The 17485-nt window shown below is 47.6% G+C and overlaps 1 gene segment (V, D, J or C); it reads left to right on the top strand.

Annotated features, from left to right (window-relative positions):
* Window positions 1-860: 860 nt before the first annotated feature.
* The window catches only part of LOC118833711, a 105416-nt gene continuing 88791 nt past the window's right edge, over window positions 861-17485 (top strand). The window contains 1 exon segment of the C gene segment in view: window positions 861-921. Within this exon segment, the coding sequence occupies window positions 876-921 (46 nt within the window).

A 17485-nucleotide genomic window follows, 5' to 3' on the forward strand; every position in this document is an offset into this window, starting at 1 on the left:
TTTGTACCTAAAACCCACAGAGCACCCCCTCCCTGCCAGTGCTGATGAGGTAGGTGACCATTGGGTCATTCTCCAGGCCTGACCTGAGGACCTGCACCCTCCTCCTCAGGTCCAAGGACAGTTTCAGGGTTCTGTACACACTTCCCTCCCCTGAGGCTTCAGACAGAAATCCTTTGTCTCTCCCCATGACTCTCCATCTCAACCCCCACCTCAAGAAGAGTTTCCATTTTTCCCAAACTCTTCAAGCCCCCACCTCTTTCTTCCTTCCCTCAGCAGGTGACTTTGCCCTCCACTTTACTAAGAAAATTGAAGTTGTCCCATGATTGCCCTCAGCCCTCCCTGTCCTCCCCTCTACAGATCTCCATCCATTTGATCATGGCAGACTAGTCAATAGGACTCCAGTCCTCTGAAGAGGTGCCTGACCTAGTGCTTCTGGAGGTGATGGCATGGGCCCTCAGTGCTGGTGCAGGGTTTCAGCAGTTTGTCTCTTGCCCTTCCCAAGAGCCTCCATTGTGCCCAGAGTCACCAGAGGGAGCTGTTGCCCTGAGGATGGTGACTCAGCTTGGCTGGCCATGAATCAAAGGACTCTTAGCCCCTGAGGATGCTCCCTGTGGTCTGTGTGACCCTGGCAGGTGCTTCCTACCCAGCCCCTTCTATGAGGTAGACCAAGGGTTGTTCAGCCAGAAACCCCACCCAATCCTGGGGACAGTTCTGAACATGGGCAGAAGGAAGGGACTGGTATATGAAGGGAGGGGAGGGGCAGTGATTTCTATGACAGTCCCACCCCTGTCCTAGAGAGGGTATAAGACAGACTGTGGGCATCCGAGCCCCAGCTGTGAGGCCTGAGAAAGCAGAATTCTTGGGGTGTCTCCACCATGGCCTGGATTCCTCTCCTCCTGCCCTTCCTCACTGTCTGCACAGGTAGGTGTCCATTGTCTTTCCCTGGGACTCAGCCTCTCCAAGGCCCTGGGCTGGCCCTGGCCCTGACCTTGAACTCACCCTGAGGGTTACTACAGTGGAGATCTCTCCCCTCCACTCAATGCCAAGCTGCTGAGCCCCAGTACAAGGTCTCTTCTACCTTCCTTCCAGGTTCTCTTGCCTCCTATGTGCTGACCCAGGCTCCCTCCATGTCTGTGACCCTGGGGCAGACAGCCACCCTCACCTGTGCAGGGGATCAGCTGGATAAGAAGTATGCTTATTGGTATCAGCAGAAAGGGGGCCAGACTCCTGTGCTAGTCATTTATGAGGATAAAGAAAGACCAGAGGGGGTCTCTGACCGATTCTCTGGCTCCAGCAGCAACAAAGTGGCCACTTTAACCATCTCTGGGGTCCAGGCTGAGGATGAGGCTGATTATTACTGTCTGTCCTTTGATGATAATACCAAAGCACACAGTGATTGAGAGACATGGGGAAGTGAGACACAAACCCCTGTCTGTCCCCTGCGCCTTCGGCCCCTCCCCTTCATCCCCATTTCCCTGCTGGGCCCAGGCAGAGCATTCAGGGAGCTGCATGCTCTTTATCCCCCAGCTTCTCCTTTAAAGAAAACTCCCTCATTGCTCCAACACAGACCTTTGCCTCCAAGGCCTTGATCTACCTGCCCCCTCAGGCTATAGGAGATCTGGCCTTGGACCTTGCCCCTCCTCTACAGGAGAACTGGCCTTAGACCCTCCCTTTCCTCTAGTGGAGATCTGGCCTTGGACCCTGCCCCTCCCCTACAGGGGATCTAGCCTTGGACTCTGCCCCTCCTATTGTTTTCTGGGTCTGCTGCCTCTGGTCACAGTCCAGAGCAAAGGAGCTTGGCTCTCTGATGCTGGAGGTGCCAAAGGGGCATCTTTCTGTATGGGACAGAATTTTTAAATAATAAGAAAGACATCCTTAGGAGAAACAAAGTAAATTTATTTTACAAACCTTGCAAGATTTGGGCACACCTCCATAATGGAGGAGTCAAGGTGAAAGGGAACCTGCCTTAATTTATACTCTTAATGAAAAAATTCCCACCCACCTCTATCCCTTCTCACCATTGGCTGGGAGGTGGGCTTACAGTCTAGGTGTGAAAACTACACAGAAGACCAAGGTTGATCTGGTCCATTCAGGTTTTTTCCTATCAGAACTCAACTGCCAGGGTGGCATCTGAAAGTCTAGGAGAAGAAATGGGGTGGGGGAAGGAGAAACCTTCCTGGAGCAGAGAACAGATAGCTCACAGGAAGTTCATTATCTTCTAACATCTAAGAGAGAAGGGGAAGAGGTGCACACAGTTCCAGGCCCTGACCTTCCAAAATCACAAGGCCAAATCCCAAAACCTCTCCTACTCCCTTGGACATGCCCTGTGAAGTCTTCACAATTATCCATCCCATTCACTTCCATAGGAAGAACAGAATGTGCACCGATGGGGAAATGCAGAAGATCTATTTAGAAAACACAGAGTAACTTCACGGTAGGGCCCCAACCCCTGGGGCAATCAGGAAAGGCTTTCTGGAGAAGGTGAGCAGAGCCCTGAAGGAAGCCTGGGCCTTCTGATACTTTTTCATTAATTGGCAAAACAGAAATATTTTGATGCATATTATGGTTTCTGGGAACCCTGAAATGTCAGGGTACCAGGTGGCTTCCACCTGGAAAGAATTCAAGCCCTCACAGCATCTTCCAGTCAAAGTGGCAGGGTTTATTGTAAAGCCAATAGTGTGAGCTAGATTCCTAGCCAGTCTGCAGCTTAGTGGGGATAAGAATGATATTTGTATACAAAAAAGGACAGTGAAAAGAAGTAAAGTAGTCTGAGGTGGGTCAAGAGCCACTGTGAAAGGAATGTCAAGTATCTAGGTGGTCTGGGTTGGGCCAGACGCCTTGGGTGAGATGCCATCTGGATGTTGAAATGTGTGGGAAAATCCAGGGAGTGGGTTCATTTCAAAGACATGATCTTTTCCTTTTAGGGGTCCAGGTCCCATCACCCCATCATTCCCCTCTCAAACAAATAGGACCGAAAATATTTTGGGGTAAGGGGTGAAGTTCTCAGCTTCTGAAACTGCTTCCTTCTGGTGAGGGTCATAGAGCTGTCCTTACCTCCCTGGGTCTCATTCTAGGATTCAGACTTTGGAAACTGGCTGATGCCAGGTCTAGTGTGTTAGAGACTTTTGACTTGGTCATAGGTTGGTACACAGCCTGAGCAGTGAATGGGAAGGATAAATTGTGAAGACTTCACAGGGTAAAAATACAGGGGTTACACTCTTCTCATATTTCTGAAATAGGGAATGTCTGAGGAAGTAGGAGAGGCTTGGGATTTAACCTTGTAGTGACTAAGCTAAACTTCTAGAAAATCAGGGCCTGAAGCTGTAGGGGCCTGGTGACCAAATAAGGAAAGGGTCACTGTGACCTGCATTGAATGAGGCCAAACAAATTGCCGCCCCCCCTCCTCATTTCTTCTCCTAGACTTTCAGAGGCCACCCCTAGCAGTTGAGTTCAGGATAGGGAAAACCTGAACCGACCGGATCAACCTTGGTCCCTTAGTCCTCTGTGTAGTTTTTCTCGCTTAGATTGTAAGTCCACCTCCCAGCCAACGGTGAGGAAGTCTAGAGGTGGGCGGGAATCTTTTCATTTAGAGTATAAATTAAGGCAGTGTTCCCTTTTACCTTGCCTTCTCCATTATGGAGGTGTGCCCAAATCTTGCAAGGTTTGTAAAATAAATTTACTTTGCTTCTCCTAAAGATTTCTCTCCTATTATTTGAAAATTCTGTCCCATACAGCAGTCACCTGGAAGTTGATCACCTGGAGCCTGGAGGAGACAAATCTGGCAAGGAGGTTAAACAAACAAGGGCCAAACAGGAAAAGGAATAAGATCAGGAGGAAAATAAACATGGGGCTAGTGGAGAAAGGATCCAAGCTCTCTATGAAGAAGATGATTTAGGGCCCTGAGGTTATCAGGGATTTCTTGCATCCAAATAGCCTTTTCCAAATTATATTTAGTACGGATCTCTACCTGCTCAGAGGTGTTTGCCAGGGCACATACAGCCCCTTTAGAGGCAAGTATGTTATCTAGGGCTACTCTGGCTACACGGGACTGCTTTTGATAGGCAATCCAAAGATTGCTGGATTTCCTGGAAACTATAAGCTGTCTCGTTTGACAGTTGATGAATGGTCTCTGTAAGGTTAGAGAGAACAAGTTCATCTTATAGGTGACTGTACAAGGGCATGGGATACTCTGCTCCCTAATTGAGGAACCAGAGAACATTTCCCCAGAATCTACACATTGCCCTTTTCAAAGTGGAAGTCCTGGACTTTGTGGCATTGAAAATGGAAAAGGGGGGATGCTAAAAATCCAAAGGTGCACACCCTAAAGTCCTTGTAAGGTGTTAAGCATTGGGTGGCTAGGAAAGTAGTTCTGGGGTGTTGTCATGTAGTGGTGTTTTGTTTCCCCTCTTCCCCAGAATCTTTGATACTTGGTCCACTGACCCCACAAAGGAAGGTATAGCCTTTGGCGGCAGAGATGGACCCAGTTTGTAAGAGGTTCTGCATATATCCCCAAGTGGTTGCACATTAAGCTCCCAGGCAATAAGGGTGTTTTCAAGAGATCAATAAGAGTGTTGTAACTAGAAGGGGCTTTGTGAATCAGCTTAGAAGTAAAGCTTAGAAAGGGGCAGCCTACTAGGAGAGTAGTGGGAGGGATATGGCACAATTGGTACAGCTGGCTGAGGTGAAGCTCTGGAGGCACTTATCCCTAGTTGTATCTGCACAGGTAGGACAGTCAAAAGACCAGCAGAAACCTTTATAAGTCCTCCTTCAACTGGGATATTAGCCTGTCCAGTGACCATGCAGCTTGTCTCCCAAGCAAGGGAATATTCCTGAGGAGAAGCAAACAAAGGGTCGAGATGGAGAGAGTAGCCCATAGAGGAATGCCCAGCATCAATGCTGTGGCAAATACCTGTGAGGAAATCATCTTGGGGAGGGGGACTTTTGCAAAGATGGCTCTTGGTGGGAGATGAGAGTGGCCCTGTGGGTTTGAGTGACACACCCAAAAATCTAGCACTCCTCCACCCCAGCCAACCCATCCCCCCACCCAGCCTAATGAGTTTCCCAGTTTAACTAGGGAGTTCTCCCCCTATTTGCCAATGTGTGTTGGTAAACAAAATGGGCTCTTAGCACTCAGTTCAACCAAGTGCCCTTGTAGAGTTTGGCCTTTGTTTCCTTGATTAGATTTGGGAGTCCTTGGTGACCTCCTTGGCTCAGGGGAGGGCCTAGTTTACACATGAGTTTGAGTGACATGTTTGGGACATTGTTTTGACAATCTGGCTAGCAGCTTCTGTGGGGGGATAAGATCCACCCACAGCCAGCACCCAGAAAGCTGCCAACAGCACAGGTTCTTGTGATCTGCTTAATTAAGGAAAGCAAGGTAAAGGGGTTGACAAGCTTACTTTTAATTCAGCATACCAATATCATTCAGTTTGTTCAGGGGGAAAAGCCAGCACCCTGAACTTCAAAACAAAATGCAAACAAATTACAAACATCAACAGACTTTGTCTGATTCAATCCCAACACATAGAGTTCATAGTTCAACAAAGTCTCAATATCCGGGTTTACAAGCTGGAGGGCTCCTTGGCTACAGCTGCCCGGAGTCTCCTCATCAACACCATCTCCAGAGCCCCGCACAAATGGCTCTGTCCTCCCTTCTTATAGGGCTTCGGACACCATCAAACATCATCTGCATCACCAGAGCTCAGGCTCTGGTGACTGGTTCTTGAGTTGGCCCCTCCCCTTAGGACGCTGGGAGGTTCACATCCACCTGGATTACGTTAACACCTAATGGGGTTTGGGTCTGGGGCTTAGCACCTAGTAAAGCTCACTGAGATAAATTGAGTCACTCAAATAAAACAAAGGCCATTCTGGTTACAGACATCAGAGGCTTTTAGACCACATGGGTTTAAGTGGCCTCTTTGTGACAATTTTGCATTGTATTGGGTCTGTCTGTCGATGTTTGTAATTTGTTTATACTTGCTCCGAAGTTCAGGGTGTTGGCTTTTTACCCTGTACTAAGTAAATGGTATTTGTATGCTGAAACTTGTCAACGCCTTAATGTTGCTTTCCTTAGCAAAGCAGATCAAAAGAACCTGGCTATGCTAGCAGCGCTCTTGTTGTTAGGCTTGTGTTGGTCTTTCACCCCCACAACAGCTGCTAGCCAGATTGTTGAAACACAAGGCCAAGAGTGCTTGAGGTGTCAGGAAGGAGGAGCGAAAGGATTCTTATTATCCCTGTGAACACAGGGGAAATTATTCCAAAGAGAGAAAACAAAATGTCTCTGGAGGAAATTAAAGCTGGTGATGGCAAGGCCCAAACACAAGAGAAGGAGGGCACATGTAATTTCCACTCGTTTTGTCCACCTATCTGCTGGAGGGGACAAGGGCCTTTCTAAAGAGAAGCTTCAGGCCCTCCAAGTGTTCAGTTATATTTCAGTCTCTGACAGGGAAACAAGAGGTGACACTGGTTAATTTCAGAACTAGTAGCAGCTCTTCAGGCATCTCTATCTGATTCTCTGGCTCCAGTTCAGGGAACACAGACACCCTGAGCATCTCTGGGCTCCAGGCTCAGGATGAGGCTGATTACCACTGTGAAGTGTGGGATAGCGTTGCTGGTGCTCACAGTCACTCGGACTCCATGTGCCTTTCCCTCTGGGCTCCAGAAAGGTGCCTGGTGAGCACAGAACAGAAACAGCTTCTCCCTCAGGCCCTTCCTCCCCTCCTCTCTCCCTGCCCTTCTGCCTGGGTAACTTCTTCCCCTCCTCCAAGGCTCCTTCCCCAGCCCTCCCCTCTCCTCTCCCCGCTAGGTGTTCTCCCTCATTCCTTGAGCTCTCCTGCCCCCGCTCAGAGTACTCCTTTCAGCTTCTCCCCAGTTTTGGCCACGTTAGGTGCAGCTCTGGACCCAGATCCTCCTGTGCCCCTTCTAGCTTCAGGACAGGGAGCCCCTAGTGCCATGCCCAGGGCACTGAGAACCCAGTAAGTACTCTCCCCCCTCCCCAGGTCTACATGCAGCCCCAAGACCCTCTTTTTTCTGGAAAAGAAAAATTATGGGATGGCCTCAGTCTCCTGAGTAAAGTGTTAACTACAGTGATTTTGTCAGTGAAGGAATGGGGGGTGGAGCTGGGGGCTTGAGGAGGGTGACAAGAGTGTTTATAGAGAAGGTGATGGGGTCACCCAGACTGGGATTTAAGGGTGTAACATAGCCCTGAAGATTTGGGCAAGAAGGATTTAGGGAGCCCTTTGGGTGCTGAGGATGGTTCCTGGATGAAGCTTGGGGTCACAACCCTTTACAGCTCACCAGGTTCTTCCTGACTCCTGAGGAGAGAAGCTGTGTGGGTGTGGTGGGGTTTGGCTGTGGAGGAAAGTGGACCCCTTCCTATCCTGCCTGGGCCTGGGCCCCTCTCAGCTAGGCTGGGAGGCCTTTCCAGCCCTCCCTTGTAGAGCTCGCGCCCCTGATCAGGAAGACCTCAGACCTCCCTCATTGCTGGTCATCCCCCAGAGAATTTGAGAAGCTCAGGAATGGCTGGGTCTTTAGGAACCCATCAGTCAATCAGTAACCTTGCCCAAGGACCTACTATGTGCTGGGTTCCAGGTCAGATACTGGAGATGCTCAGATGTGTCTCTCTTGTAGTCCCTGCCTAACACCACCCCTGTTTCCCCAGACCCAGTGTGCCTCATTGTACCCATGGTGACCCCAGGTTTCCTTCATGAGCCTCAAACCATACGTGCTGACCACCAAGGTCAGCACAGACCAGAGCTTCACTCACAGTGGGTCTCATAGAGTAATTATTCATCACTTTTTCAATTCCAATTTTTAGGGAATTATTTTCTTCAGCAAGCTTTTGTACTTCCTTTTTCATTTGGCCAATTCTGTTTTTTTAGGGAATAGTTTTCCTTGGCAAATTTTTGCATGTCTTTTCCCACGCTACTGAGTCTTTTTTCCCTGATTCTCCTATATTACTCGAATTTCTTTTCCCAATTTTTTTCTACTTCTTTAATTTCCTTTTAAAAATCCTTTCTAAGCTCATGCAGGAGTTCTTTTGGAGTCTGAGAGGAAATTATATTTTCCTTTGAGCCTTCACATATAGCCACTTTGACACTATTATCCTCCCGTAAGTTTATGACTTGAACCTCACTATCACCAGAGCAACTTTCCATAGTCAAGTTCTTTTTAAATGTTTTTTTTACTCATTTTTCTGCCTTTTTTGTGACTTGGTGTTTTTATGGGAGGGCTGGGCTCTTGTCCTGCACTGTCCCAAGCTTTTAGTGCTGGGGTTCTGGGTCTTACTGGTAGACTTCACTGGCCTTCAGGGCTTAGCTTCTCACTTTCTCTGGATGGCGGGCTTCCCTTCTGGCTTGTCCTGGGAGTGGAGCCTTGCTGTTGGTCTCCCCTGGATGCTTCCATCAGCAAATGGCTTACCCCAGGGGTGGGGCTCAGCTGCTGTGTTGCTAATGGAAACAGGGTCTTTCTATTGGCCAGGCCCATGGCAAGGCTTCATTACACGTCAGAAACTTTTCAAGGCCTCCCTGGTGGCTTGTGCTGGGGTGGAGTCACTGAGGAGGGATCTTGCTGAGCTGCACAGAGTGTTCACTTGCCTAGAGGCTGCTGGTTTGGAGGAGGTTGGGCCTCCCTGGTGGATTGTTCCAGACTTGGAGTCATCCTGCAGTCCCCCTTCTGTGAGGCTGGATGCTGCTGCTGCTCATAGACCCTGATCCCCCCAGTCCACACTCTGTCACACAGTGTGACAGGCCATTCCTGCTGGGTTGGTTAGTGTCTTCCCTGCTCCTAGATCAATTCTGAGGCAGTTCTCCAGTTCTTTGGAGTGGGATTTGGGGGGCCTTCAGAAGATTCATTCCTCAATCCACCATCTTGTCACCAGAACATCCTTCAAAGCTGGGGAGAGGCCAGAATAGGCCCTGAGGGAGAACAGAACTCAAGGAATGAGAGGAGAGCACATGGAGGAAGGGAAGGAGCAGATGAGGGCCTGGGGAAGGGGAAGAAGCCTTAGACAGAGAAGGTCAGAGAGGGGGAAGGGACCACCTAGGCAGAAGAGCAGGGATGGGGAGGGGAAGCTATTTCTGTCCTGTGCTCACTAGGCGCCTCTCTGGAGTCTACAGGGCAGGGCACAGGGGGAGCAGGTCTAGGAGGGGTTTTTGTCTCACTTCCCCATCAGTCTGTGTCACTGTGACCATCAGCACCACTATCCCACACCTGACAGTAATAATCAGCCTCATCCTCAGCCTGGAGCCCAGAGATGCTCAGGGTGGCTGCATACCCTGAGCCAGAGCCAGAGAATCTGTCAGGGATCCTCAAGGGCCTGCTGTTAGTGTAAGAAATCACCAGCTTAGGGGCCTGGCCAGGTTTCTGCTGGTACCAGTGTACCTTGTAGCCACTAATTCCATCCTCAGCACAGGAGATGGAGGCTGTCTCTCCCAGGCTTTTGGACACTGAGAGTGGCTGAGTCAGGGAGGTCCCAGAACCTACGAGGAAAGGAAAGAAGGGATTGGTTGGAGGCAGGAGCCTCTCTCCTCCAAGGGAATGCTGACCCCTCAAGCAGTTTCAGGATGAGCTCAGGGCAGGAGTAGGCCTGGCCTGAGACATTGTGGGAAATGAGCCACAGTGAGGAGTCTCTGGGAAGACTTGCCTGTGTAGACAGTGAGGAGTGAGAACAGCAGAGAGATCCAGGCCATGGTCAAGGTTCTTCCCAGAGCTCTGTGTGATGAGGCTACCCAGCTGGGGCTGGGCTCCACCAGGGCTCTCTTGAGACCAGCTCAGGCCCTGCAGGGAGGAGGCCCCACATGCAAATCTGTTCCTTCCCTGAGTACCTGAAGGAGGGGCCACAGGTGATGACTGACTAACTCTGTGGGCTCCTGGGGCAGAGGGGGCAGGACCTTTCTCTGGCAGGGGAGGGTCATCATGGCCCCCAAGTTCATTTCCTACTCTAAGATTCTGGGATTCTGGGAGTCAGGTCCATTCTTCCCCAGGCTCTGTGTGTGAAACTCTAGGACCTTGTCAATGTAACTCAACTGCTTTCTCCTCCTGGATCTTCCCTGTGTACTCGGTCCTTCTCACCATGGACCATTCTTCCAGCATGCAGCCCCCTCCTCCCATTGGTGAGTTTCCCTAGGACCTGCTTCATCCCCTCCAGCTGTGACTGTGAAAATGGAGCCTTTAGGAACACCATGGAATGAGGACATCTCTCCCCTATCACAGTGAGTCCCTTTCCTGGGCTGTCTGCCCCTAGTAGATTGTCAACTCCATGAAGGCAAGGACTCTCCATTTATTTGCACTGGAATCCCCAGCACTTAGTACAGGGCCGGAGGCACAGGTAGGGATTAAGAAATGCTTGTTGCCTTGCCTGGCCTCTAGTCCAGAGCTGCCCTCAATGCCATCTGAAGGAACAATTATAAGAGCATGTAAGCCCAGCTGCTGCCCCTGTTAACCAATGAGATGTGACTGCCTCCCTCAGAAATACCTGCTCTTCCAAGGGCACATAAACTGTGAGCCCTCTGCCATTAGGGGTCTTTGGCCTAAGAGAGACAGTCAAATGACCACATTTTTATTAATAAACATGATGGGCTTATTAATAAAATGACTGAGTTACCCAGAAACTACGTCTCTCAAACTTTTTTTAAATGGCACAATGAGATGTTTCAGTCCCAATCCCTTGGCCTGCCATATAACATCTACAGTAGTCTTTGCCATTTCATCATTTTGCTGCATTTGGTATGTTAAAGTCAACCACGGAGAACACCCATATTTATAATGAACAAACTAGAGCAGGAGTTCTTACCCTTCTCTGTGTCTCAGATCCCCAAGGCAGCCCAGTGAAACCTATAGATTCCTTCTCAGAACACAATTACCCCTTCCACATCATAGGGGTTGGGGTGTGGTGTGGCAACCTGGAAAATCGGCCTAAATTTTTTTTGGCCATCCCTTCAGACCAGAGAGGGTCTTATTTTCTTTTTCTTTCTCTCTTATGTCCTGTTTACAGTACCTTATTGTAAAATCTGGGTTAAGTATTTGGTCATAGGCTCTGTGTCATCTGCTGGCCTTAGTGTGGCATCTGTGAAAGTCCCCAAAATTCCCATTTAACTTGTTATGCCTACCTGCAATATATTGAAACTGTGATGGGGAAAGTCATGCTGTAGAAAGGATAACTGTAGTGTTTTTCAATGTATAATATAAACTGCATAGGATTGCAAAGGAAAATCATTATACTGAAATAGAGCTATGAAAATGTTTTTAAAAACCAGATTAATATCCCTTGAATTAGATGAATGTATCTTGAAGAGCAACAGCTGGAGAAAGAGACCTTGGAAATGATGAAGAGACCACTCCTGGCAACAGTCGGGCTCAGCACAAAATCAGGGGAAATGTGTGGAAGCATCAGAAAGCCTCTTTTTGTCAGTCCAACTGAAAAGATTGAGGAATAAGTATTTCTCCAGCCTAAAATCCTTTCGAGATTTAACTGAAAGATGGAATTTATGTCAGTGCTTAATCAAACACCTCAGGAAACAATGCCCTCCACTAAAATCCTTTTCCCTATTTCAATTAGGCTTAATCCCTTGCTTTTGGGAAAGTGTGCACAGCTAGGTCTTGATCAGTGAGAATAATAAATCCCATTAAGTGATCATATTATCTGGATTCAGAATATTTGATTTTATAATTATATACAATACATGATGATTCCCGGTCAATGAAGATACGTAATGAAAATTTGAATAATGAGACTACTTTTGTGGAATTCATTATTGAGCATTCAAATGAAAGCAATGGTCCAGGGAAAATGGGTTAAACCTGATGACCAGATTTAGAACAAGAAATGCCTCTTGTTTAGTTACTGATCTTGTGATTATTGCTGGTTACATGTGACCAGCTTCAAGGATAGCCCTTGAACGGAGTGGTTGCAGAAGGATTGAGTAGTTTTAGGAAAATGATTCTTCAGTCCTAGACTGATGAAACAAACTATTTCTTTTTGTCCTTCTCTGAGTAATTTATCTGGATTTTAATATATTCTGAACTTTTCCTCATTGAAGATTCCTATTAATGTCACTTCAAAATGTATCAGAGGGGTGTTTGAGGGCATGAGGTGACTACAGCAATTAGGATATTTCTCTTTCTAGGCTAGAAATGTTCAGATTTAGAATAATATATCTTAACAAAAATTGTTTCTGTCAGGCTCAAATGCAGGATACAGTATTATTTTCTTGATACTGTGGAACATTTTATACCATTTTTCATAATTTTTGTAATTTCAATCAAGGGCCAGGGCCTGAATTAATGATCAGCTGGACCTGGGCTTCTTTGTCCTCTCAAGATTGCTCAGAGAATATCTTTTCTCTGTCAACAGCTGACCTAAGAACATTCTTTCCCTGTTAACCAATAGGGGATGAGACCCTAATCCTGAGAGACTACCTCACTTAATATACTACGAGTATATACTTCAACAGACCCTTGTCAACACTCTTATCTTATTGTATTTACAAATCTATTCCATTGAGGAAAATCCTCTTCTTGTGTCATGGTTAAACATACATGGGGATCATAGAAGTAAAGTAACACAGGCTTGCTGGGTCTACTAAAAATAATGTATGTAGGTTTTCTCATTCCTTTGTTCAGTAGCCAGAGCTTATACTCTGACTCCTTGTACCTACAAGGAAGCTAGCTTAGCTATGCTTTAAGGGAAAATAATAAACAACGTGGATTTTTCTATCACCTGCCTTGTTTGCCTTCTTCAACCAAACTTTCAGGTTTAACAATACAATCAAAAAAAATTAGTAAACACCTACTATGTTCTGGAGATACAAAGAAAAGGTGAAATTGCTCCTTACCATCTAACTAAGAGAGACATGTGCCCATATGAACAAATACAAGCCATTTGCCTATGGTAAGGAGAAGCATTCATGGCCTGAGATCAGGACAGGATTCATAAAGAAGGTGGTGCTTCAGCTCTGGAAAGGGGGAGCCCCTGAAACACAGGAATTGGAAATGTAGTCAGCAGCAGAGCCCCACATGGGGGGTGGCCATGCAAGAGGTTAGGTGTTTTCTGATGGGCTGTGAACCCTGAAATACCCAGCCAATGGGGAACAGAGGAGGGAAGTGCTAACTGGAATAGGGAGAAAACCTGTGTATTTTTCTAAAACAAGTGTGCCTGTCAGGTTACCCTTTACCACAAGGGAGTGTCAGTCAGATTACCCATTTGCAAGGACTTTAAATAAAAATGTTTTTTACCCTTGTTAGAAACATACTCACATTTTCTAGGAATAAGCCAGACTCATTGGTGTAAGAAATCAGAGGAGGAGTTTTGTTTCCACAGAACTAGAGGTGTACTTCCCCTCTCCCCCACCACAGCTTTAGCAGACATCAGGCCTCAGGGTCAGTCAGGTGAGAGGTCAGAGGCTTGTACGCCTGAGCATGCTTTTTGAGAAGGCAGTCAGGGGAATTAGAGAGGCCAAACAGCTTGAACCAGTTCAAGCTTATCTAGGGTCTGGTCTTGGTCAAGAATCCAGGCCCACTGATTTGCATAATTTGCATATATTAAAGAGGGAAAGTAGGGGAAGTAAAAGAATGTAGTTTAATCCTAAACTAAGACAAGGAAAATCCAATTAACTTCACTTTTACTTCTGTATCCTTATTTTCCTACCTATATAAGCTGTATAAACTAGGAAAACTATGTAAAAAATAAAGATTGTGAACTAACCATAACTCTTGCAGGAGTGGAGGGAATGGTTACCCCTGCTCCTGCAGCTGTATCAATGTGAGTGTTCTAGTGAGTACTACATCTGTTCTTTTAAGGAATATAATAAATTTTTTTCTTCAGCCTGCTTTGGTCCTGAGGTCTTTGGCTGAGAATGGGTAAATCACATGGATCCTCCTAAGGTCAAGTGAAGGAAAATAAGGAACAGCAGAAGCTCCTCTCTGGTTTACTCCTAGATCTTGCCTTGGGGTGTCCTGTAATCCCCACTGTGGTGTTAAGAGGGCTACTGCTCCTGATTCCCTTGGGGAATCCTGTGGTCTGCACAGCCTTCTGAAGGGATGATCACATGAGTCCTCATTAGGGTCTGACCCTTTGGAGCCCTGTGATCCCCACAGATTAAGGGGGGAGGGCTACCACTTAGCCTTCCCCTGGGAGTCCTGTGGTCTGCACAACCTTGTTTAGGGATTATCACAGGGTTCTTCCTCAGGACTTTGTTTTCTCACAATTTGGGAAGTCCACTGATACCCAAAACCACGTTTCTCACATTGGGAAGTCAGGAACATGTTAATGAAAATTTACATTTATTCCCCCGAAATAAATGCTTCTTCCCCTGAACAGAGTATAGGAGAAAGTACAATGGACTCAGATGGATGACAGTCCTTTAATAGACCCTCACCTCAAATCTCCCACCAGCCTCTTCATTGTCCAGACACAACTCCCTGACTGCTTACATCATGCCCTCCTCAAATGCCTTGTTTAAGCATGTGTACAAGCCTCTGACCTTTCACCCGACCCACCTGAAGCCTGGTTTCTGCTAAAACTGGGGTGGGGGAGGGGGAAAGGTACACCTTCAACAGTGTGGAAACAAACCTCTTCTTTCCATTTCTTACACCCTGAATTCATTATCTGCCATGTGGAGTTCTTGGTGAGATGATTGTTTCTTATATGGACACTATCCTACTATGCCATCCATGTTTGTGAGTCCATCCTATTAAGAAATTCCTTTCTCATACAACGGTTAACACATATGGAGATTATATTTTGGCTAACAGAGGCGTCCTGAACCAGGAATGGAAGGTGAAGGAACACTCCCTAGCTCTAAGCACATAAAGTCTTCTTCATCTGGCCTTTCCTTGAACTCATTTTTGAATGGCTCCAAGTATGGACACATACACATCCCAGGCTTTGAGAGAAATCAACATGCCCATGCAACCTAATCCTGATTGTTCTTTTGATCAAACCTCTGGGTAAGGGTGAAGCCCATTCTGTTTGTTCTCTGAACAAGCTTCTGGTATAGGTTGCCAGTTGACAATGTGCATAAGGTCCTTTCCCTCCTTCCCTTGTACTAACACTTGGGAACATAAGTTCAAGCTAAAAGACAGTCCCTCTTTTCAGGGAGCTTCCATTTCTGAGGGAGAAGGCAAGTAAAAAACAAAAATCTTCCTCCCGACCTTCCCTGGGGCTGCCATTGGCCCTGTGGCCACCAGGGGGAGATGTTGGAATGAGGTTGGGGCCTGAGTTGGGCTAGAAATGCCCTCGGGGACTCTTGGCTCCTGAGCTCCTGGTCTCCTGCCCTGTGGCCTGGAGGAGGCTCAGCTGATGTGCCCTCCCAGGCCTTTCCACTGAGCTGTGGGCAAATGGAGAGCTGCCCCTCCCAATGTCCCACCTTTTTAGGGGACACTTCAGAATTCTCTTAGGCTCTAGGGTTTAAACATCCTCAGGTACTAAAAATGTGCAGAACAGTCTCATGATAAGCCATCGTTCAGCACTTACCCTGTGCCAGGCACTGTGCCCAGGGCAGGGGCCACAATAACACACAGGAGCAGTCTCTGTTCTCAAGGCCCTTCCCTTCTATTGGAGGAGCCCAGATGCCCCTGAATGAGGAAGGACAACATAGAGAAATGCCAGGGACTTGGGGGAGGAATGGGTCCTCTCAGCTGGGGGTTGGGGCAACCAGGAAAGGCCCCAGGCAAAAGAGGAAGCTAGAGCTAGAACCCCTACAAAAGGCCTCCCACACTCACCCTCCCCACATTTCCCTCCATTCGCATCTTTTTCTGATCTGCCTGAGGGTGGCAATGGGCTCAGGCCCAGAAAGACAGCCAGCCCTCAGTATTCACTGGGAACTTTGAGGTTTGCAACACAATGACAAGTGTTAGGTCATTTAGGCCTCAGCCCTGCCCTGGGAAGGAGGGGGGCTATTATGTTCCCATTCTACAGGCATGAGAACTGAGCCCCACATACATTAGGTGACTTGTCCAGGATCATACAACTCATAAGCCTCAGAGAGAGGAATTGAAGGCAGATCTTCCTGACTCCAAGTCCCAAGCTCTAACCACTGTACCAACTAGCTACAGGCTGCACAGAGAAGTGAGACCTAGCACAGTGGAGATAATGTAACAGGGGCTGAAACTGAGACACAATGGGCTGAGGATGGGGAGGACACCAAAGGACAACAGAAAGGGGAAAGCCAGAGACCAAAGCAGGAAGAGGATCATGGCTCAGGCTGGAAGGGAGGATGAGCTCAGAGAGGAGGTCAAGCTGGTCCTTCTTTCTTTTTTCCTTCTCACCCAACAGGCCAAAGTTGGCCACAATCCACACTTGCTTCCAAGGTCTGTGAAGACCTCGCTGTGGAGTTCCTTCTCCATCAACATGATGCAGATGCAAACAGGGACTTAAGGGTTAAAAAATAATGTTAAGTACAGCTTTTCTACTACTTTGTGAAGCCCGAGTTTATTCTGTAACCTGAAGATGCCCGAAAGTCCTTTCCCGCTTATCTAGAACCCATACCAAGAGAATTGCTTTTGTGCCCCTTATCCTGTGCCCCCGTCCTTTCATTTTTAACCTGAGTCCTCGTACTTGGTCCTTAAACCATAAAGAATTCCCTTTGTCTCCCTCATCCTATGTCACCCTGTCCTGTCTTTAACCTTTATGCTCCATAAAAACCTCTAAAAGTACATCATCATTCTGAAACCTCTATATAAACCTAACTCCCCGAAATATCAGGGTCTCACTTAGCTTTCTTGCTAGGAGACCTATACTGTTTTTGCATCAGTAAAGCTCCCCATGGCTACAGGGAAGGTCTAAGTGAATTCTTTCACACCTGAACCAGATCCACCAACTCTAAGCCTCATCAAACCTACATGTCAATCCTTCCCTGTTCCAGGGTGGAAAAAAAGGGAGGTGCAGCCCAGGGGAGATAATCTCAGAGGGGCTGAGCCCAGAATGAGCTGAGGCTGGGAGGACTTCCCCAGGCCCTCTGAGGCTCAGCATGTGTCGTAGGGCTGGTGTCTGGGTGGTTTCCCTGACTCCTGTGGTTGGGCTCTGGGGGTCTAGAGAGAACTGACCTTCCCCATCTGGCCCGAAGCATCATTCCCAGATGCCAAAAGATAAGACAGTCAAAGGGGATACCCTGAATGCTGAGAGAGTGCTCACATGGCAATCTCCTGTTCTCTAAAATATTAAATTAATTTTGAAAAATAAATAAAAAATTTGTGTTCTTCAACTTTGTTCCTCACTTTGGTTCCCAAAAAGCCTCAATGTTCGGAATCTGCTTAGAATCAGAGATGAAAAGAGGCCCTTTTGGGATGGATCAGTGAAGGCCAGAGCTGGAAGGGAGCTTAGAGATCCCCTGGTCCAACCACCCTCATTTTACCAATGGGGAAGGGAGGCCCACAGAGAGGATGTGTCTGGCTTCCTTCCTCTGCAGTCCCTTGGGAGGCCTGAGCAGCAGGAGCCCAGGGGATGTGGGGGCAGAAGCTGGGCCTGCTGTCTGTTACAATTGTTCCT

This window comes from Trichosurus vulpecula, chromosome 1 (assembly GCF_011100635.1).
Source record: "Trichosurus vulpecula isolate mTriVul1 chromosome 1, mTriVul1.pri, whole genome shotgun sequence".
NCBI lineage: Eukaryota > Metazoa > Chordata > Mammalia > Diprotodontia > Phalangeridae > Trichosurus > Trichosurus vulpecula.